The sequence below is a fragment of the Myxine glutinosa genome, chromosome 1 (assembly GCF_964187855.1).
Source record: "Myxine glutinosa chromosome 1, kmMyxGlut1.1, whole genome shotgun sequence".
Taxonomy (NCBI): domain Eukaryota; kingdom Metazoa; phylum Chordata; class Myxini; order Myxiniformes; family Myxinidae; genus Myxine; species Myxine glutinosa.
In genome coordinates, this window is record NC_136261.1 from 193567413 (window position 1) to 193585033 (window position 17621).

At 43.4% G+C, this 17621-nt stretch overlaps 2 protein-coding genes across 5 annotated transcripts in view; one reads left to right on the plus strand and one right to left on the minus strand.

The window, feature by feature from the left end:
• The window catches only part of HUS1 (HUS1 checkpoint clamp component), a 60314-nt gene extending 59913 nt beyond the window's left edge, over window positions 1-401 (minus strand). Inside the window, exon 1 of the mRNA XM_068102676.2 lies at window positions 206-401. Coding sequence (XP_067958777.1) covers window positions 206-257 — 52 coding nt within the window. The 5' untranslated portion in view covers window positions 258-401. The remainder of the gene's footprint in view (window positions 1-205) is intronic.
• A 321-nt stretch (window positions 402-722) lies between these two features.
• LOC137416970 (centrosomal protein of 57 kDa) overlaps window positions 723-17621 on the plus strand; it is a 30500-nt gene continuing 13601 nt past the window's right edge. Inside the window, exons 1-5 of one of the 4 annotated variants that reach the window (XM_068102672.2) lie at window positions 723-798; window positions 4482-4683; window positions 14010-14147; window positions 17097-17437; window positions 17520-17597. In XM_068102672.2, coding sequence (XP_067958773.2) covers window positions 4488-4683; window positions 14010-14147; window positions 17097-17437; window positions 17520-17597 — 753 coding nt within the window. In that variant the 5' untranslated portion in view covers window positions 723-798; window positions 4482-4487. Of the gene's footprint in view, window positions 1014-3678; window positions 4037-4481; window positions 4684-14009; window positions 14148-17096; window positions 17438-17519; window positions 17598-17621 lie in introns of those variants that run through there. The other 3 variants (XM_068102674.2, XM_068102673.2, XM_068102671.2) reach the window with 3 other exon arrangements.

The following is a 17621-nucleotide window of genomic DNA, read 5'->3' on the forward strand; positions in this document are numbered from 1 at the left end:
AATTTCTGAGCTGCATCATGCATGAAGGGACATTGCCAGATTTACAACACAGTCAGTCATACATTTAACACTTGCGACTGTTTTGACCTTTAAACTCTGAGATATATTTGAGAAAAATTAGTTTCCGACTGAAGACGTGTTTGTGGGTAATTACAATTAGCGTACACAAGCGAGATTATAATATGATGAGGAATACAAACCGTACGTGTAAAGTTCGCTACACAACCTACATCCACCAACTTCCCGCGAAACCGCATAATTTCGCGCCTAAACCTGTACACACGGCGCACTCTTCTTCATCCACCGGCCGCCAAGTGACATTTCGACAGATCACTTGAATGTTCTTGGCGCTCAATGTTCCACACGTAGGTTTACTTCCGCTCTTGGTTCACACTCACAGTGCGCCAACAAACGCGTACCACAACAACGCCCAAATAATATTCCTGCCACAATTCATGACCTATTCTCATATATTAAAATATAATAAAAATATAAAAAATAATAAATAACATGTTAATAAAAAAAAATCAGAGCGCTGTATATCTTGGGGTGTATAATACATATTTATTAGCTCGATTGATACCTGCCATTATTTAATCTTTCACATTTAAAATGCGTTGCAAAAAAAAAGTATAAATATCATTATAAAGCAAACTATGTAATCTGTGGTACAAATAAATTTAGTGAATGAGGAAGAAACGTCTTAATGTTTTTTTGGGCATGATTTCAAAATAACGGCCATTGGTTCCTTTTTTCCGTGTGTATTCCCCAGCAATTGATCTTGCGGTTCACTTATTGGTAGGTAGGTGGTGGAGTCGAGTTATGCATTGATTATGACATCATCATCATATGAACATTTAGTATTTACAGCTTTCAAAAGCGTTGTGATTTTAAAAAAGAAAGAAATTAATTATGCCAGGATACGTGGGACGTTGACATGAACGACAGAGCCGGTGTTGATCATGTCCTGGCCTATTGTTTCTGGCGGTTCACTTCCTTAAACTTGCACTCGGGTAACGATCTAAAGGCATTTTGTTTTTCTGAAAGTTTAAATAATTTAAAGATTGTTTAGCATGAGGCCGAGTTTGGTTATTTAGCATCATTTGCGTTGTTCACCACGAACGTCTCTCCTATCCATCCTGTGAAGTTGCATTTGCCTTTTTTTGCTGTAGCCTACTGTATCATTATGTACTGTACGTGATTATAACATGTTAAACACTGGTACAGAGGGAAACCCGAACATAGGCGGAGGCCATTCGCCCCGTGAAGCCTTCGTCATCTCCACATGCCTGAAAACATCCCACTGAACAGTGAACAACCAAGTACCAAGCTCTCTGCTGATCCGGAAATGGTTTGATGCTGCTCTGATTATATGCAACATGTCTTCCAGTCCTGGAACATTTGACAGCATCAGCCTATCGCTCCGGATGGATTGTCAAATGAACCAACGTGTGTGTGTGTGTGTGTGTGTGTGTGTGTGTGTGTGTGTGTGTGTGTGTGTGTGTGTGTGTGTGTGTGTGTGTGTGTACATATATGTGTGTGTGTACATATATGTGTGTGTGTGTACATATATATGTGTGTGTGTACATATATGTGTGTGTGTGTACATATATGTGTGTGTGTGTACATATATGTGTGTGTACATATATGTGTGTGTGTACATATATGTGTGTGTGTGTACATATATGTGTGTGTGTGTACATATATGTGTGTGTGTGTACATATATGTGTGTGTGTGTACATATATGTGTGTGTGCACATATATGTGTGTGTGTACATATATGTGTGTGCACATATAGGTGTGTGTGTACATATATGTGTGTGTGTGTACATATATGTGTGTGTGTGTACATATATATGTGTGTGTACATATATGTGTGTGTGTACATATATATGTGTGTGTGTGTGCATATATATGTGTGTGTGTGTACATATATATATATATATATGTGTGTGTACATATATATATATATATGTGTGTGTGTGTACATATATATATATGTGTGTGTGTGTACATATATATATATGTGTGTGTGTGTACATATATATATATATGTGTGTGTGTGTACATATATATATATGTGTGTGTGTGTACATATATATATATGTGTGTGTGTGTACATATATATATGTGTGTGTGTGTACATATATATATGTGTGTGTGTGTACATATATATGTGTGTGTGTGTACATATATATGTGTGTGTGTGTACATATATATGTGTGTGTGTGTACATATATATGTGTGTGTGTGTACATATATATGTGTGTGTGTGTACATATATATGTGTGTGTGTGTACATATATATGTGTGTGTGTGTACATATATATGTGTGTGTGTGTACATATATATGTGTGTGTGTGTGTACATATATATGTGTGTGTGTGTGTACATATATATGTGTGTGTGTGTACATATATATGTGTGTGTGTGTACATATATGTGTGTGTGTGTGTACATATATATGTGTGTGTGTGTACATATATATGTGTGTGTGTGTACATATATATGTGTGTGTGTGTACATATATATGTGTGTGTGTGTACATATATATGTGTGTGTGTGTACATATATATGTGTGTGTGTGTACATATATATGTGTGTGTGTACATATATATGTGTGTGTGTGTACATATATATGTGTGTGTGTGTACATATATATGTGTGTGTGTGTACATATATATGTGTGTGTGTGTACATATATATGTGTGTGTGTGTACATATATATGTGTGTGTGTGTACATATATGTGTGTGTGTGTACATATTTGTGTGTGTGTGTGTGTACATATATGTGTGTGTACATATATGTGTGTGTACATATATATATGTGTGTGTGTGTACATATATATGTGTGTGTGTGTACATATATATATATATATATGTGTGTGTGTGTGTGTGTACATATATGTGTGTGTGTGTACATATATATGTGTGTGTGTGAGTGTACATATATGTATGTATATGTATGTGTGTATTGTATAGAGCTTGAGTACCAGCTTGTTGGGATGAATGATCCCGGTGTGTACCCCGAGTTAGAATAGGTACACTGTATCCCTGCACGTCGTAAGAGGTGACTGAGGGTTGGCGTCAGGAAGGGCATCCGGCCATAAAAACATTGCCTCAAAAAGGGAACCATGATTGCCATGGGGCCCGCAAGGCCAACCCCAATCTAGTGGGGAAAATGGCCTTAAAACGATCATTCATTCATTCATTAATGTGTGTACATATATGTATATGTATGTGTGTACATATATGTGTATGTATGTGTGTACATATATGTGTATGTATGTGTGTACATATATGTATGTGTGTGTGTGTGTGTGTGTGTGTGTGTGTGTGTGTGTGTGTGTGTGTGTGTGTGTGTGTGTGTGTGTGTGTGTGTGTGTGTGTGTGTGTGTGTGTGTGTGTGTGTGTGTGTGTGTGTGTGTATATATATATATATATATAGATGTGTGTGTATATATGTATGTGTGTGTACATATATGTATAATGCATATATGTGTGGGTGTGTATATCTATCCATGATCTGCCTTCTCGGTCTTATCAGCTATGACCTTTCCTGCGAAGACCATACATGGCAATGCTGGCTTCCAAAGCCAGCCACGGGTTGGGATTCCTGTGTAGTTCAAGTCATTCTTTAAAATTGGAGATACTCCTTGCAACGTATAAGGTCTTTGTCTATAGCTCGATGGAGTACCCTCCACTATGCTGGTGCCCCAGCATCGTATCTGTCTCCCCTGGATTTTATGGAATCTAAAGCTCTCAACATTATTGGAACCTCCTGTGATTAGGCTGAAGCCCAAGATATGCTGCTTTCCACATCGCAGGCATGTCAGTGGCATCTGTCTTTTAGCACACCTCCGGTCAAGCTTCAGCCCTCCTGACCCTCCCTAGCGACTCCAGGATGCACACATTCTTACAGTATCCCCCTCTTGGCTAAACTCCCAAAATCCAGGCTGACTACACACCTCAAGTCTTTTCTTCCTCGCTTCTCCCATATGTGCAACCACACTTCCCTCCAGGACTTCAAGCAGGTGGTGTACCCCCATCTCATGTCATACGCTATCCTTACCATTAATCTTTATTTGCTTCTATTAACCCTGCCTAACCGAACCCGCTATGAAGGCAATGGCAAACCACCCAGTATGAATAACCCTTGCCAAGGAACTGCTTAGGCAGCACTAATGTTCTGTAGGGGGTGTGGTACATCAAAAAATACCCTTATCCTTGCACATTGTGTTTCCTCCCCTCTCACTCCTTTTCCTGTTTGCTCATTATCTTGATTATTGTCTTAACTGTTGGCTTGCTGTCATTTCATACCCTCAATCACATCACTCTTTCATGAGCTGTGATCTTGTAAAGGAAAAAGAAAAGTACGCATTCTTATTTGACACAATAAGCACACAAAACAATGAGACATCTATAACTTGTGTTGTCCTTGTTGCACCAGCATCACCTGACGTCCATTGCTCTCCTCAGGTTTCCATGAGTGACCATGTGGGACCAGAACCTGCAGTTCCTGTTGAGCGAGATCCAGCAGTGGGAGGCAACGTCGGCCGTGGTTCTCCATCTCCCACACCGCTGTTTTCAGCCTATCCAGCCCACCGACCTTTCCTTAACTGGCACCCGATCTCTCTGCGCTGTCCACCTACCTCAGCATTTCCTGAGAGCAATGGCACAGGTGAGACACGTGGACACGGGTGTACAAGATGCTTGCATCTCTGTGCTGCTCGGTCTATCATCAAAAATGGAAATGCCATGTATGTATAATGCTGAGCTTTTCGGATACAGCCAACTATTAAAGCTTCAATTGTGTTTCTATCAAGTGTCGTTCGTGTCGTTTTGTTTGTCATTTTTGGTATTTTCTTTCATTAGGCATTGTGGAAAACTTCAGATAGTAATGAAAGAGAGTCAGGTACAGTTAAGACTCACTCGAGTGACTCAAACCTCTCTATTCACCTTCACTCTTTCATTCCCCTTTTTTCCACCTCTGGAACAAACTCCTACACTCTCTTAAATCCCACTCCTTCCTCCAGGTCTTCAAAACAGCTGTTCACCACCATCTCTTATCTTTCCCAAATCAAAACCTTGATCTTTTCTTCCCGTCAATCCACCCCAAACCCACTTCCTTCAAATTCCCCGTTTTCTTTCCTGAAATTCCTAGTAGTGTCATCTTGTTTATTCCGTGTACCCCGCCCCAGCCCTCTCTCTTCCACAGATCTCCTGATGTCCCTGTTCCCGACTGTTGTTGTGCTTCCCTCTTGTCTCCTGCTCCCCTTATTATATTGTTACGGACACGACTTAAGATGTTGTGATGGGCCGAGCGGAATGGCCGCCGTGTTCGCACAGTTTACCCGATTCCACCCGACGTTGACCAAATCGCGCTATGCTAAATCAATGAAGGAAAGGACACAACGGCTGGGATAAATGAAACGACACAAGGGGTACAGTTCTCAAGACCTCCGGAGGAGGATATAATTGGTGATGCAGAAAAGGGGTAGATTACAAGGTAAGAGGTAAAGCACAGAAAAGATGGGCACTTAGACACAGTCTTATCTTATCCCCGACAGACCACAGACAAACGGAACAAGACTGACTTACACAGGGATTGATGGCAGGGAAGGACAGGCAGTCGATAGCACAAGGTGCACCTTGGCTCAGGGACAGGATACAGCACGGTCCAGTAGATGCAGGGAGGTGTCACAGCGCTCGGTTGGTGGCGTCTCTCTTCCTTCAAGTCCAGCGCGCATCTGACGTCACCTCCCTCTTCCTGCGCATGCTCAGTGGGGAGTGACACGCCCTCGGCTCATTGGCTCCGCCCCAGATGGAATCGGTCCGCCGCTTCTATTGGGTGCGGGGGGTTACCGGGCTCCGCCCTTGACGAGGAGCTGACAGCGAGCCCCTACGTGGTAACCCCGTCGGAGCACATGTTCGATGGCGGCTAACCAAGCCGGAGTGAGGACGCGCACTCCCCGCGCCGCCGCCGTTGTTGTTGCTGTTGTTGTTGTTGTTGCTGAACCGTGAGGAAGAGCTGCGGGGAGGTATTGGGAGGTCCTAAACTTCCTAACGGTGCCATACAATCACATTCTGGTGCAACGAAGAGTCAGAATTAATGGAAACGAGTCCTTAACTGACATAGACTAAGAATAACTAGCAAGATGTCCTATAGTTGTCTACGTGAGATGCGGTGGACCTGGATGCGACATTTAATGGGGGAAATAGGGGAAGGTCGGGTCTACAGAGTGTTGTTTACAGAAAATGGGACTAGGGAATGGGGGATTGGGGATAGTTGGGAAGTATTGGGGAAATAGGGGAATATTTACAAGCGGATATGGATGGAGGCCAATCTCATATCCGCAACAATATGTTATATGTGTTGGCTCCTCTACGAGGTTCAACTAAGTATATATACAAAAAAAAAAAGTTGTTCAATAAAATGTATTATCACAGCTTCATGCTCCGTCTAATAGACAACATACTCATTGCGCTCCCTGTGCAACACCAAGTTGGCAGTTTATAGTCATGTCGGAATTCCCATAGAGCCTCGTGTGGTATCTGACCCAGACCAGGCTCAACAGCTCAAAGATGAGTCCGCCACCTTTGAGCAATCCTGTCAGACACTGATTTTGTTATTGCACATGACAAAATAACTTAAAAACACAACATACCAGACAAGCTAAAATATTTGACTGGTGACCTTGCCCGAGAAGCAAATAATAACAAAATGGAGCAAATGCCATGCATACTACTGTTTCAATGCAGAATGCTGTGAAAGACTAAACTTGGTGGATGAGATGGTCTGGTGACAAGAACAAGCCGATTAGATTTTGGTTCAGGTCCGAATCCAGATCCAGTCTATCATTGGGATACAAAACAAACTGTTCGGGCTGGCGCAGGTATGCGCTCTACCGAGTGTTCTTCTTGTTCCTTTTCTTATGTTACAGTCATGTGAAAAAGTAAGTACACCCCATGTAAAGTTTTGACTTTTTCAACATATTTCAACATACAGCTATTTGATCTTCATTTCAACAATATTGATAGATAAAGGTGATATAATATAACAAATATCATGAAACATTTACATTTTGTAGTCCATTGTATAATTTAAATAAACATAAATGCAAATTTCGCATTTGGAAAAAGTAAGTACGCACCTACATTTATCACTACTTCAAATACCTAAAATTAGAATCAGGTGCACCAGCTCAGGTGCAAATGATAAGAACATCGTTAGAGAGGATCTTGGAGGAACCTGTTTTATTTAAACCTCAGACATTTCGTTTGGTTTACTCTTTGTTGTTGAAGTGTGCGGCGTCACCATGCCTCGATCAAAAGAGCTCTCTGAGGCCTTCAGAAAGAAGGTTATAGATGCCTACGAGTCTGGGAAGGGATTAAAAAAGATCTCCAAACAATTTGAAATCAATCATTCGACTGTCCGGAAGATCTTCTACAAGTGGAGAAGATTCCAAACAACTGCCAACTTGTTCAGGCCAGGCCGCCCCAGCAAGTTCAGCCCGAGAGCAGACCGCCAGATGCTGAAAGAAGTCTCTAAGAACCCCAGAATGTCATCACGGGACCTACAGGTAGCTCTTGCCACTGTTGATGTCAAAGTGCATGAGTCTACCATTAGAAAGAGGCTGCAGAAATTTGATCTACATGGGAGTTGTGCCAGGAGGAAACCTTTGCTGTGCAGAAAGAACATCAGGGCAAGACTAAAGTTTGCCAATGAACACCTAGGCAAAGACCAGCACTTCTGGAACAATGTGCTCTGGACAGATGAGTCAAAGGTAGAGCTATTTGGCCACAGTACCAGAAGACATGTTTGGCGAAAACCAAAGACAGCATTTGACCACAAGAACCTGATACCAACTGTAAAGCATGGTGGTGGAAATATTATGGTTTGGGGCAGCTTTGCTGCATCAGGGCCTGGGCAGCTCACCATCATAGAATCCACTATGAATTCTTCCTTGTACCAGAGGGTGCTTCAGGATAATGTGAGGCCATCTGTCAGAAAGTTGAAGCTCAACCGAAGGTGGACCTTGCAACATGACAATGACCCTAAACATAGCAGTAAATCCACCAAGGAATGGCTGAAAAGAATGAAATGGAGGGTTCTGGAATGGCCAAGTCAAAGCCCGGATCTAAATCCCATCGAGATGTTGTGGGGGGGATTTGAAACGACCTGTGCATGCAAGAAACCCCTCAAACATCGCACAGCTGAAAGAATTATGCATGGAGGAGTGGGAAAAAATTTCTCCCAGTCGATGTCAGAGAATGGTAGACAGTTATAAGAAACGCCTACTTGAGGTTGTTTCTGCCAAAGGGAGCAATACCACCTATTAGAGCCAAGGGTGTACTTACTTTTTCCTAATGCGAAATTTGCATTTATGTTTATTTAAATTATACAATGGACTACAAAATGTAAATGTTTCATGATATTTGTTATATTATATCACCTTTATCTATCAATATTGTTGAAATGAAGATCAAATAGCTGTATGTTGAAATATGTTGAAAAAGTCAAAACTTTACATGGGGTGTACTTACTTTTTCACGTGACTGTTTGTCCCGATCAGTTTTGTGTTCCAGCCCTTCCACAAGCCTTGACTATGCAAACAAAAAAGAAAGTGTGCCTGCCAATGTGCCATTCTAGTTTCTGGTGCATCTTTTATATATTTCTCATTGTGTTGCCTGGTATTGGTGTTTGTGTTTGCTTAGTGGTTAGGGTGCTGGCTTGGGATCCTAGGATCCTGAATTCGAATCCCGGTCGATCGCTGAATTAACGCCAGGGGGGTTGACTCAGCCTGTCATCCTTTCGAGGTCGGCAAATTGAGTACCAGCTTGCCGGGATGAATCATCCCGGTGTGTACCCCGATTTAGAATAGGTACACCGTATCCCTGCGCATTGTAAGAGGCGACTAAGGGTTGGCGTCAGGAAGGGCTTCCGGCCAAAAAACATTGCCTCAAACAGGGAACCATGATTGTCATGGGGCCCGCAAGGCTAACCCCCGCTCTAGCGGGGAAAATGGCCTTAAAACGATCATACATTTAATTTGATTCATTGTGTACCTCTTTATCACCAACACAAAACTGAGGCTAGCAGTTATACAAGGCAAATGTAATTAACGTGATTTAACGTGACTCGCAGTTATACATGGCACTAAGGCTCACAGTTATACAACTGACTAGGACCTGGAAGAAGGAATTTAATTATGCAATTATGTGTATACAGTGGTGTTCTTGACTTGTTTGACGGGCCATTTTACTTTTTATAGTCCGTATACAACAACAACAACAACAACAACAGGCAATTAAAGGCCATTTTCCCTGCTAGAGCGGGGGTTAGCTTTGCGGTCCCCATGACAATCTTCTCCATTTTGCCCTATTTTCTGCATCTCCCCTTGTTCACCCCCTTGCCCGCATTTCTTCTTCGACCATCTTTAGCCAAGTCTGTCTCAGTCTTCCTCGTCCTCTACTTCCGTCTACATTCATTTCCATCACTCTTCTCAACCAGTGACTTTCATTCTTCCTCAACACACGACCAAACCACCTCAACCTGTTTCTCTTCACAGCATCCATCACAGGCTCTATTCCCATCATCTTTCGCAATTCATCATTTGTCTTCCTTTCTCTCAACGATACTCCACACATCCACCGAACCATTCGCATTTCCACCCTTTCCAGCCTTCGTTGCTGCTCCACGTTCATAACCCATGTCTCACTCCCATAAATCATAACACTTCTCACACATGCAGCATACACCTTTCCCTTCAGCTTCAACGACACTCCCCTCCTCGTCAGCACGCCACTTAGTTCCCGAAACTTCTTCCATGCACATTTCACTCTAGCGTCCGTTGCCGAGTCTGATCCACCTTCTCCATTCAGCATGTCTCCCAGGAAACAAAATGTTTTCACACCTTCCAGTTTCATGCCGTCTCCAAGATCCAACTCAACATTTCCTCCATCTGCAGCTCCCTCTATGCACACCTTACACTTGAATGTAGCTGCTACACTGGTTAATGACCCTCTCAAACCACTACATTTTTGATAAACCCACTCAGCGCACATTGTACATTGAATGGAGTTCACTCCGACACCCTTCCTGCACACAGCACACGGCCACTTCCCAGTTCTTTCCATCTCACCACATGCTTTACCACTTGCCATCACCTTCGTTTTTCCGATATTCACCTTCAGACCTTTTGTCTCCATACATTCTTTCTGCTTGTTCATCTTCTCCTTCAGTCCATCCATACCTTCTGCAATCAACACCAGATCATCTGAATACAACAACTCCCACAGTAAACCCTCCTTTACGTTCTGAGCCAGCACCTCCATCACAGCTACAAATAGGATTGGACTTTGTACCGACCCCTGATGCACTCCCACATTCACCTCAAACTCACCACTGTTCCCGTCCTTCGTCCTTACAGCTGTGCGTGCTCTTTTGGACATTGCCATCACTACTCTGATCAACCATTCCTCCACTCCTAAATTCCTCAATGCCCATGTCACTACTTCACGTGGAACCCTGTCGAATGCTTTCTCCAGATCAACAAACCCAAGAGACAACTTCTTCCTCTTCTCCATGTACTTCTCCTGCAACTGCCTCACAATAAAAAGCGCGTCTGTCGTTCCTCTTCCTGGCATAAATCCAAACTGCATTTCGTCAATCTTCACTTTCTTCCTTATCCTCCTCTCCAACACCCTTTCCAATACCTTCATTCCATGCTCCAATAACTTTATCGCTTGATACGAGCCACAGTCCAGAGGCAGAGGGTCACCTTTTCCCTTTTATAGAGGGACGAGGGTACTCAGTTCCCAATCCACTGGAATGCGGCCATCTTTCACCACCAGATTGCAGATCTTTGTCATTCTCTTCACACCCCAATTTCCCGCTGCCTTCAACATATCTCCCACAACTCCCGTCGGCCCTCCCGCTTTTCTACTCTTCATTGCTTTTATCGCTTCCTCAACTTCCTTCTCGGTTATCTTCTCTGCCGGTCCTAAAACTGGGTTACTCTCTATGTTGCCATCCCATTCATTTTCTGCATTCAACAGTATTTCCATATATCTCTTCCATCTTCCTTTAATTCCATCTGGGTCCACAACGATTTGTCCCACTTCATCCTTCAAGCAACTCACCCCCATCACATCGCACCTCTCTTTCGATATCTGTTTTGCAATCCTGAATACTGCTTTCTGACCCTCTTCCAAATCCAAGCGTTCTCCGAACATTTTCCTCCATGCCTCCTGCGCCTTTGCTACCTCTTTCTTTGCAGCCTTCTTGGCTGCCTTATAACTTTCATGCTCTGCCTTTTCTGCCCCCATACCCTTCGCCTTCTGCCACTCCTTGAACTTCTTCCTCTTCTCGTCAATCTTCTTTCCAACTTCATCATCCTACCACCATGTTTCCGAGTGCCTCGGTGGTCCTTTTGTCCATCCACATACCTCACCAATGGCTCCCAACAGACTATCTTTCATTGACATCCAACCACTTTCAAGCTCAACCACATCATCCTCTACCATACTCAGCCTCTCTTTTAATGCCTCCCTCACTGTCACCTCTTTCAACTTCCACACCTTCATTCTCGTTTGGTACTTCACCCGCCGAGATCTCCTCGCACCTTTCACCCTTATGTCGCAGACAACCAAGTGGTGCTGTGAAACAGCCTCCTCCCCCGTTATCACCTTTGTGTCCCGGAGGTGCCCCCTATCTCGCCTACACACCAGCAGGTAGTCAACGGTTGTCGTCGACCCACCTGACGTGTATGTAACAAGCTTATTATCCTCTTTCTGGAACTGAGTATTACAAATCAACAAATCAGCTCCATCAGCAAACTCCAAAATCCTTTCACCTTCCCCATTTCTCATACCATATCCGTAACCCCCATGAACTCCCTCAAAACCGTCCATACTCCTTCCCACATGTCCATTTAGGTATCCTCCTACCACAACAACTTACTCATCTTTCACGTTTTCCATCAGCTTCTCTGTCGCACACCAGAACTTGTCCTTCTCCATCGCTCCGACCAACCTGCGGAGCATATCCCGAGATGACTTTCACCAAGAGCTTTCCAATCATCATTTTCACCATCATCAACCTTTCACTCACTCTAGTCACACTCACCACACTGTCTACTACAACAACAACAACAACAACAACAACAACAGGCATTTTAAGGCCATTTTCCCTGCAAGAGCGGGGGTTAGCCTTGCGGTCCCCATGACAATGTTCTCCATTTTGCCCTATTTTCTGCATCTCCCCTTGTTAACCCCCTTGCCCGCATTTATTCTTCGACCACCTTTAGCCAAGTCTTTCTCGGTCTTCCCCGTCCTCTACTTCCTTCGACATTCATTCCCATTACTCTTTTCAACCAGTCACTTTCATCCTTCCTCAACACATGACCAAACCATCTCAACCTGTTTCTCTTCACAGCATCCATCACAGGCTCTATTCCCATCATCTTTCGCAATTCATCATTTGTCTTCCTCTCTCTCAACGATACTCCACACATCCACTGAACCATTCGCATTTCCACCCTTTCCAGCCGTCGTTGTTGCTCTACGTTCATTACCCATGTCTCACTCCCATAAATCATAACACTTCTCACACATGCAGCATACACCTTTCCCTTCAGCTTCAGTGACACTCCCCTCCTCGCCAGCACGCCACTCAGTTCCCGAAACTTCTTCCATGCACATCTCACTCGAGCAACCGTTGCCGAGTCTGATCCACCTTCTCCATTCAGCATGTCTCCAAGGTAACAAAATGTTTTCACACCTTCCAGCTTCACGCCATCTCCAAGATCCAACTCAACATTTCCTCCATCTGCAGCTCCCTCTGTGCACACCTTACACCTGAATGTAGCTGCCACACTGGTTAATGACCCTCTCAAACGACATTTTTGATGAACCCACTCAGCGCACATTGTACATTGAATGGAGTTCACTCCGACATCCTTCCTGCACACAGCACATGGCCACTTCCCAGTTCTTTCCACCTCACCACATGCTTTACACACTGTCTACAAACTCCTCAGAAAACAGGACACCAACACCATTCATGCCTTCTGGGCACCCTTGCCACACAAACTTGTATTTCTGTCCCTGCCTACCCTTCACCATTCTCACGCCACTTCCCTTCCATCTTGTCTCCTGCACACAACATATGTCCACTCTTCTTCTGACCAATACTTCCACCACTTCTCCTGATCTCCCTGTCATTGTCCCTACATTCCATGTCCCAAACCTCAGAAACCGATCTCCATGTCCGGCATCAGACGTTTCGTCGTCATAAATGGAGTGATTTCCACCCTTGCTTCGATCGGGTTCCCCACCTTGAGTTTTGACGAGAGGGAGTGGGGTCCCCCACGGGGTGCTTCGGGCTGTACCCTGCCCATATGTCGTTGTAATTGTCATGGTTCTCTTTTAGAGGCAATGTTTTTTGGCCGGATGCCCTTCCTGACGCCAGCTCTTTTAGTCGCCTCTTACGACACGCAGGGATATGGTACCTATTCATGTACCTTTTCTAAACCGGGGTACACACCGGGATAAGTCTGTATCTGTTATTAAATACATAAAAGTAGGTACAGAAATGCACAATCTGCTATTTGTGATCAATCTTAAAATATTAAAGAAATATCTGAAAACATGGACAGAATTTGTATCGTGATTTTGAACAAGACGACCAAACTTCATGGGGAAGGTCGTGCATGACATTTTAATATCAAGGAAAGAGTGATGCAGCCGGAAATGGGATTTGAACCTGCCCAGTTTGCATCGATAGTTACCATTTTCACTGAATCCATAGCTCACTTGGCTGCTTGCGTACAAGCCCTTCTGTCGGCAACATTTAGAGTTTTAACAAATTATTATTGTTATTATTGATTGATTGAATATTTATACAAGTTAAAAGCTTTACAAACAAGTTTTCACGTCACTTGATCTCACCCACTGTGCGGTGTGGTTGCTAAAAGTTTGTGCACTTCTGTGTTGTTTGTCCAGCGGTGTGCACGGCATTATTGAGCTTATGGCGAAAAATCCAGCAGCTGGAGTCAGAGAGGAATGATGCTCGAAAACAGATGTCTCTTCTCACCTCACGACTCCGGGCCTACCGCCTGACACTAGCCAAAAGATACACAGGTATGTGAAACCCAGTAATAATGAACAACCTCGAGTGTACACTGCACATTGATTTAACGGCATGATACTTTAAGACAGCGTGGTAGTGACCAGATGAACGGCTTCTGCCACATTGTAAAAATAGTCATTATATGGAATAAAGTTGGTTTGCGTTGACAGAACACAAAAAAACAAGGACAATGAATTTTCTCAACCAAATGTTGACGTGCACGCCAAAGAGCAACCCTTTTGTTTTGAAAAATGTCTTACGCATAAAACATTGCTATACATTTTGTTTTCACGGGGCATTTAGCATACCAATGACAACGTTTGGTTGAGAAATGTCATTGCGTCTGAGTTTGAGGATAAGACAGTGACATGTAGTATTCAAATTATCACTGGGTTAACTAGAAAGGCACTCGGTAGAGCACATACCTCTGCCAGGCTGAACAGTTTATGTTTTGTATCCCACTGATAGGGCGGATCTGGATTCGAACCTGAATCAAAATCTAATCGGCTTGTTGTCACCTAACCAACTCGTCCACCAAGTTTAGTCATAACTTGTCCATAACTTTTTAAAATATCGTGTTATATATCGCTTTTCGCCCAATCTGTCAATGGTGAAGAATCACTTAAAAATTAAATAATTCTCGTATCCGAATCCATATTCAGATCTTCACCAAAATCGAATCGATTCGTCCTTGTCACACACACACAAACGGTCCACCAACTTTCGTCCAAATCCGTCCATAGGTTTTTGTGATATCGTGATATGTATCGGTTTTAGCCTTATCGCTCAATGATGAAGAATCACTTGTGAATTAAATCATTATCGTATCTGAATCCATATTTAGATCTTCACCAAAATGTAATCATTTTGTCCTTGTCACATGCGCTACCTCTCTGCCAAATTTCGTCCGAATCCGTCCATACATTTTTGAGATATCTTGTTCACAGCCAAACAAAGAAACAGACAGACAGGGGTGAAAACATAACCTCCATCCACCTTAGGTGGCGGAGGTAAAAACAACCAAAAATTGGGCATGTAAACTAAATGGTGAAATAATCACAACTTGTGTTTAAATTGTCTTTATCAGATCGACCTAAGGTAGACTTCACCATTAAATGGAATTATAATAACCCCTGGTTCAAGTGACAGTTCGTCGACGGCACTCCAATATCGACTGCAGTGAGTGTTGAAACAATTCATTTGATTTTTTGATGGAAAATAAGGTAAATGCTAACTCTCAAGCTTGGTTTTGTACACACATGGTAAAAATAATGGTTGTTTGTTTTTGTGGCTGAGACAACTTTAGAGTTTGTTTTTCATTTTTGTTTTATGAAGAAATAACAATTGTTATGGAGCAGAGCTTATTTATTAGCTGCCTTCTTTCACATATACCAAGGCATGCGAGAATCACAGCCCCCTCTCTTTCCTATTGACGCACTTTCGTTTTTGCAAAAGTAATATGCCAATCGTACTAAAATACTGTTGCGTCCGTAGCTAGTTAATACTAGCCTGGGACGGATGGGCCGAACCAGCTTAAACTCCCGAGGCGATCTCAATTTTTGGCGGTTACTGACGTGCGTGAGAGGGAAGAGCCACAAAGCATTTAATTATACGAGCACACGAGTTTACTCCCGAAACCTAAACACAACGCGACAAATAAAATGCACAATAATGATTTATAAGAAAATATGCGTGGACGAAAATAACGAAAATAAAGCCGAGGTAAAATTCTAGATGAGGATCCTCCACTCAAACTCGACCACACACACACAGGGTAAAGTAACCAAAATAAAAAATATCCCCTTTTGCACTTAGCTGAGTCAAGCACAACTGAGCCACCCGCGTGGGAAGATGGCGACGAAGGCGCCGTGCATAGCGAGGACTCGAAGAGCGTGATGTGAGTAGCGAAGACCGCCCTCTTTGTGTTCTCCACTGTTTGGTGGTGTACAGCGCGGCCTCCAGCCCATGAAAGAGCCCAGCAGTCAATGCTCCTTCTGATCGTTTAATAAAACTGCTCCACTCACGGCAATTAAAAATGGCCAGCTTGTCCAACAACCAAGCGCTTCTTTGTCCTCGCCCCCCTACGACGTCACTCTGGGGGCGTGGCCTGCCGGCCATGTCCCCCCGCCCACCATACTACGGTCGCTCCACCTCTCCTGACGGGTCTTTGCCTTAAGTGTCCAGGGAGCATGAATCACTTGGCTGGGTCCTGCTTTGCTTGGCCGGCGGTTGTTATAATTTTAGGGATGGCCACAGAGGGTTTCACTTACAGGGGAAATTAACCTTAAACGCTACTCTAATTAACATGGCATCAACCCCCATATAATGTACATCCAAACAACCATAAGCTACATTTTCCCTACTTATATACATCGAAATGCTCCATGCTATTTCTATACAATCCCACCTTTCCTACGGTATTCTCTTACCTACCCCCATAAACGTAACAATACACTTTGTTTTCTGTCTGGCTGTATACTTTTGACCGCGATACATTCAGTCATTATCCAATTTCAACCAAACGTGACAGGAGGGCAACGGGTCACACCGTGGAGATTGTAGCGACTCAATCCCCCCAACCCCACTCAAAGGGGGTTTTCCCTCGACATTCGCGGATTTTGCAATGCCCAGAACCTATCCCCCCCCCTTTTTTCACTGAAACAATGCCCCCACATTCGCGGTTCCGACTTTCGCGGCATTTTCCACGAACGTATCCCCTGTAAATGTCAGGGTCGAGGTGTATTTGTAAAGGCTTTGTTATATACATATATGAAGGACTATTCTGGATATTTCTGTAAATGGTAAAAAATTCTTATTGAAATTTCATCAGACATTATTTCCATACTATTATCAACTAAATTAGGAAACCAACATACTCCTTTACAAGGTTATGTCCCTTGCATGCTTTACAATGCATTTACTTCCTTTTGTTCCTGGCCATCTTCCCTTTCCTTTTATAGGCAAGGAAACTGAAGCTGCCAGTCATGTGGTTTCTCAGACACCACATAACTCCTCGAATCAGTTTAGTGCCTCACTCCTCCCAAATTTCTCTCCAAGTAGAGTGCGAGGAAGTGTTGAGGACAGAGATGAACAGATTGTCTTCAAGACAGGAAAAGAGCACGGAATGCGGGAAATTGAGAGGGCAGGCCCAAGACCAGCATGGGGTCCAGTCGAGCAAGGAGGAAATCGACTGCACTCTGAGCACTCATCTTGCAAAGGAGGACTTGTGCATGTAGGGAATAAACTGGATAGATTGGAGAAGGAATATTTGCACTTATCGGCCACTCAGTGTTTGGCACAGGTATGAATCTCCGCATCCCCACAAAGTATTAGCCACCATGCGCACCCAAGGAATGTCATAACTTGGTCTTATGGTTTCTCAGGATAAAATGCAGGATTTGGAGCAGAAACTCCAGCAGGAAGAAAAGGAGAGGCAGGTTGTGATGGAAACAACAGCTACGGTAATTTATCACCAAAGTTCTTAA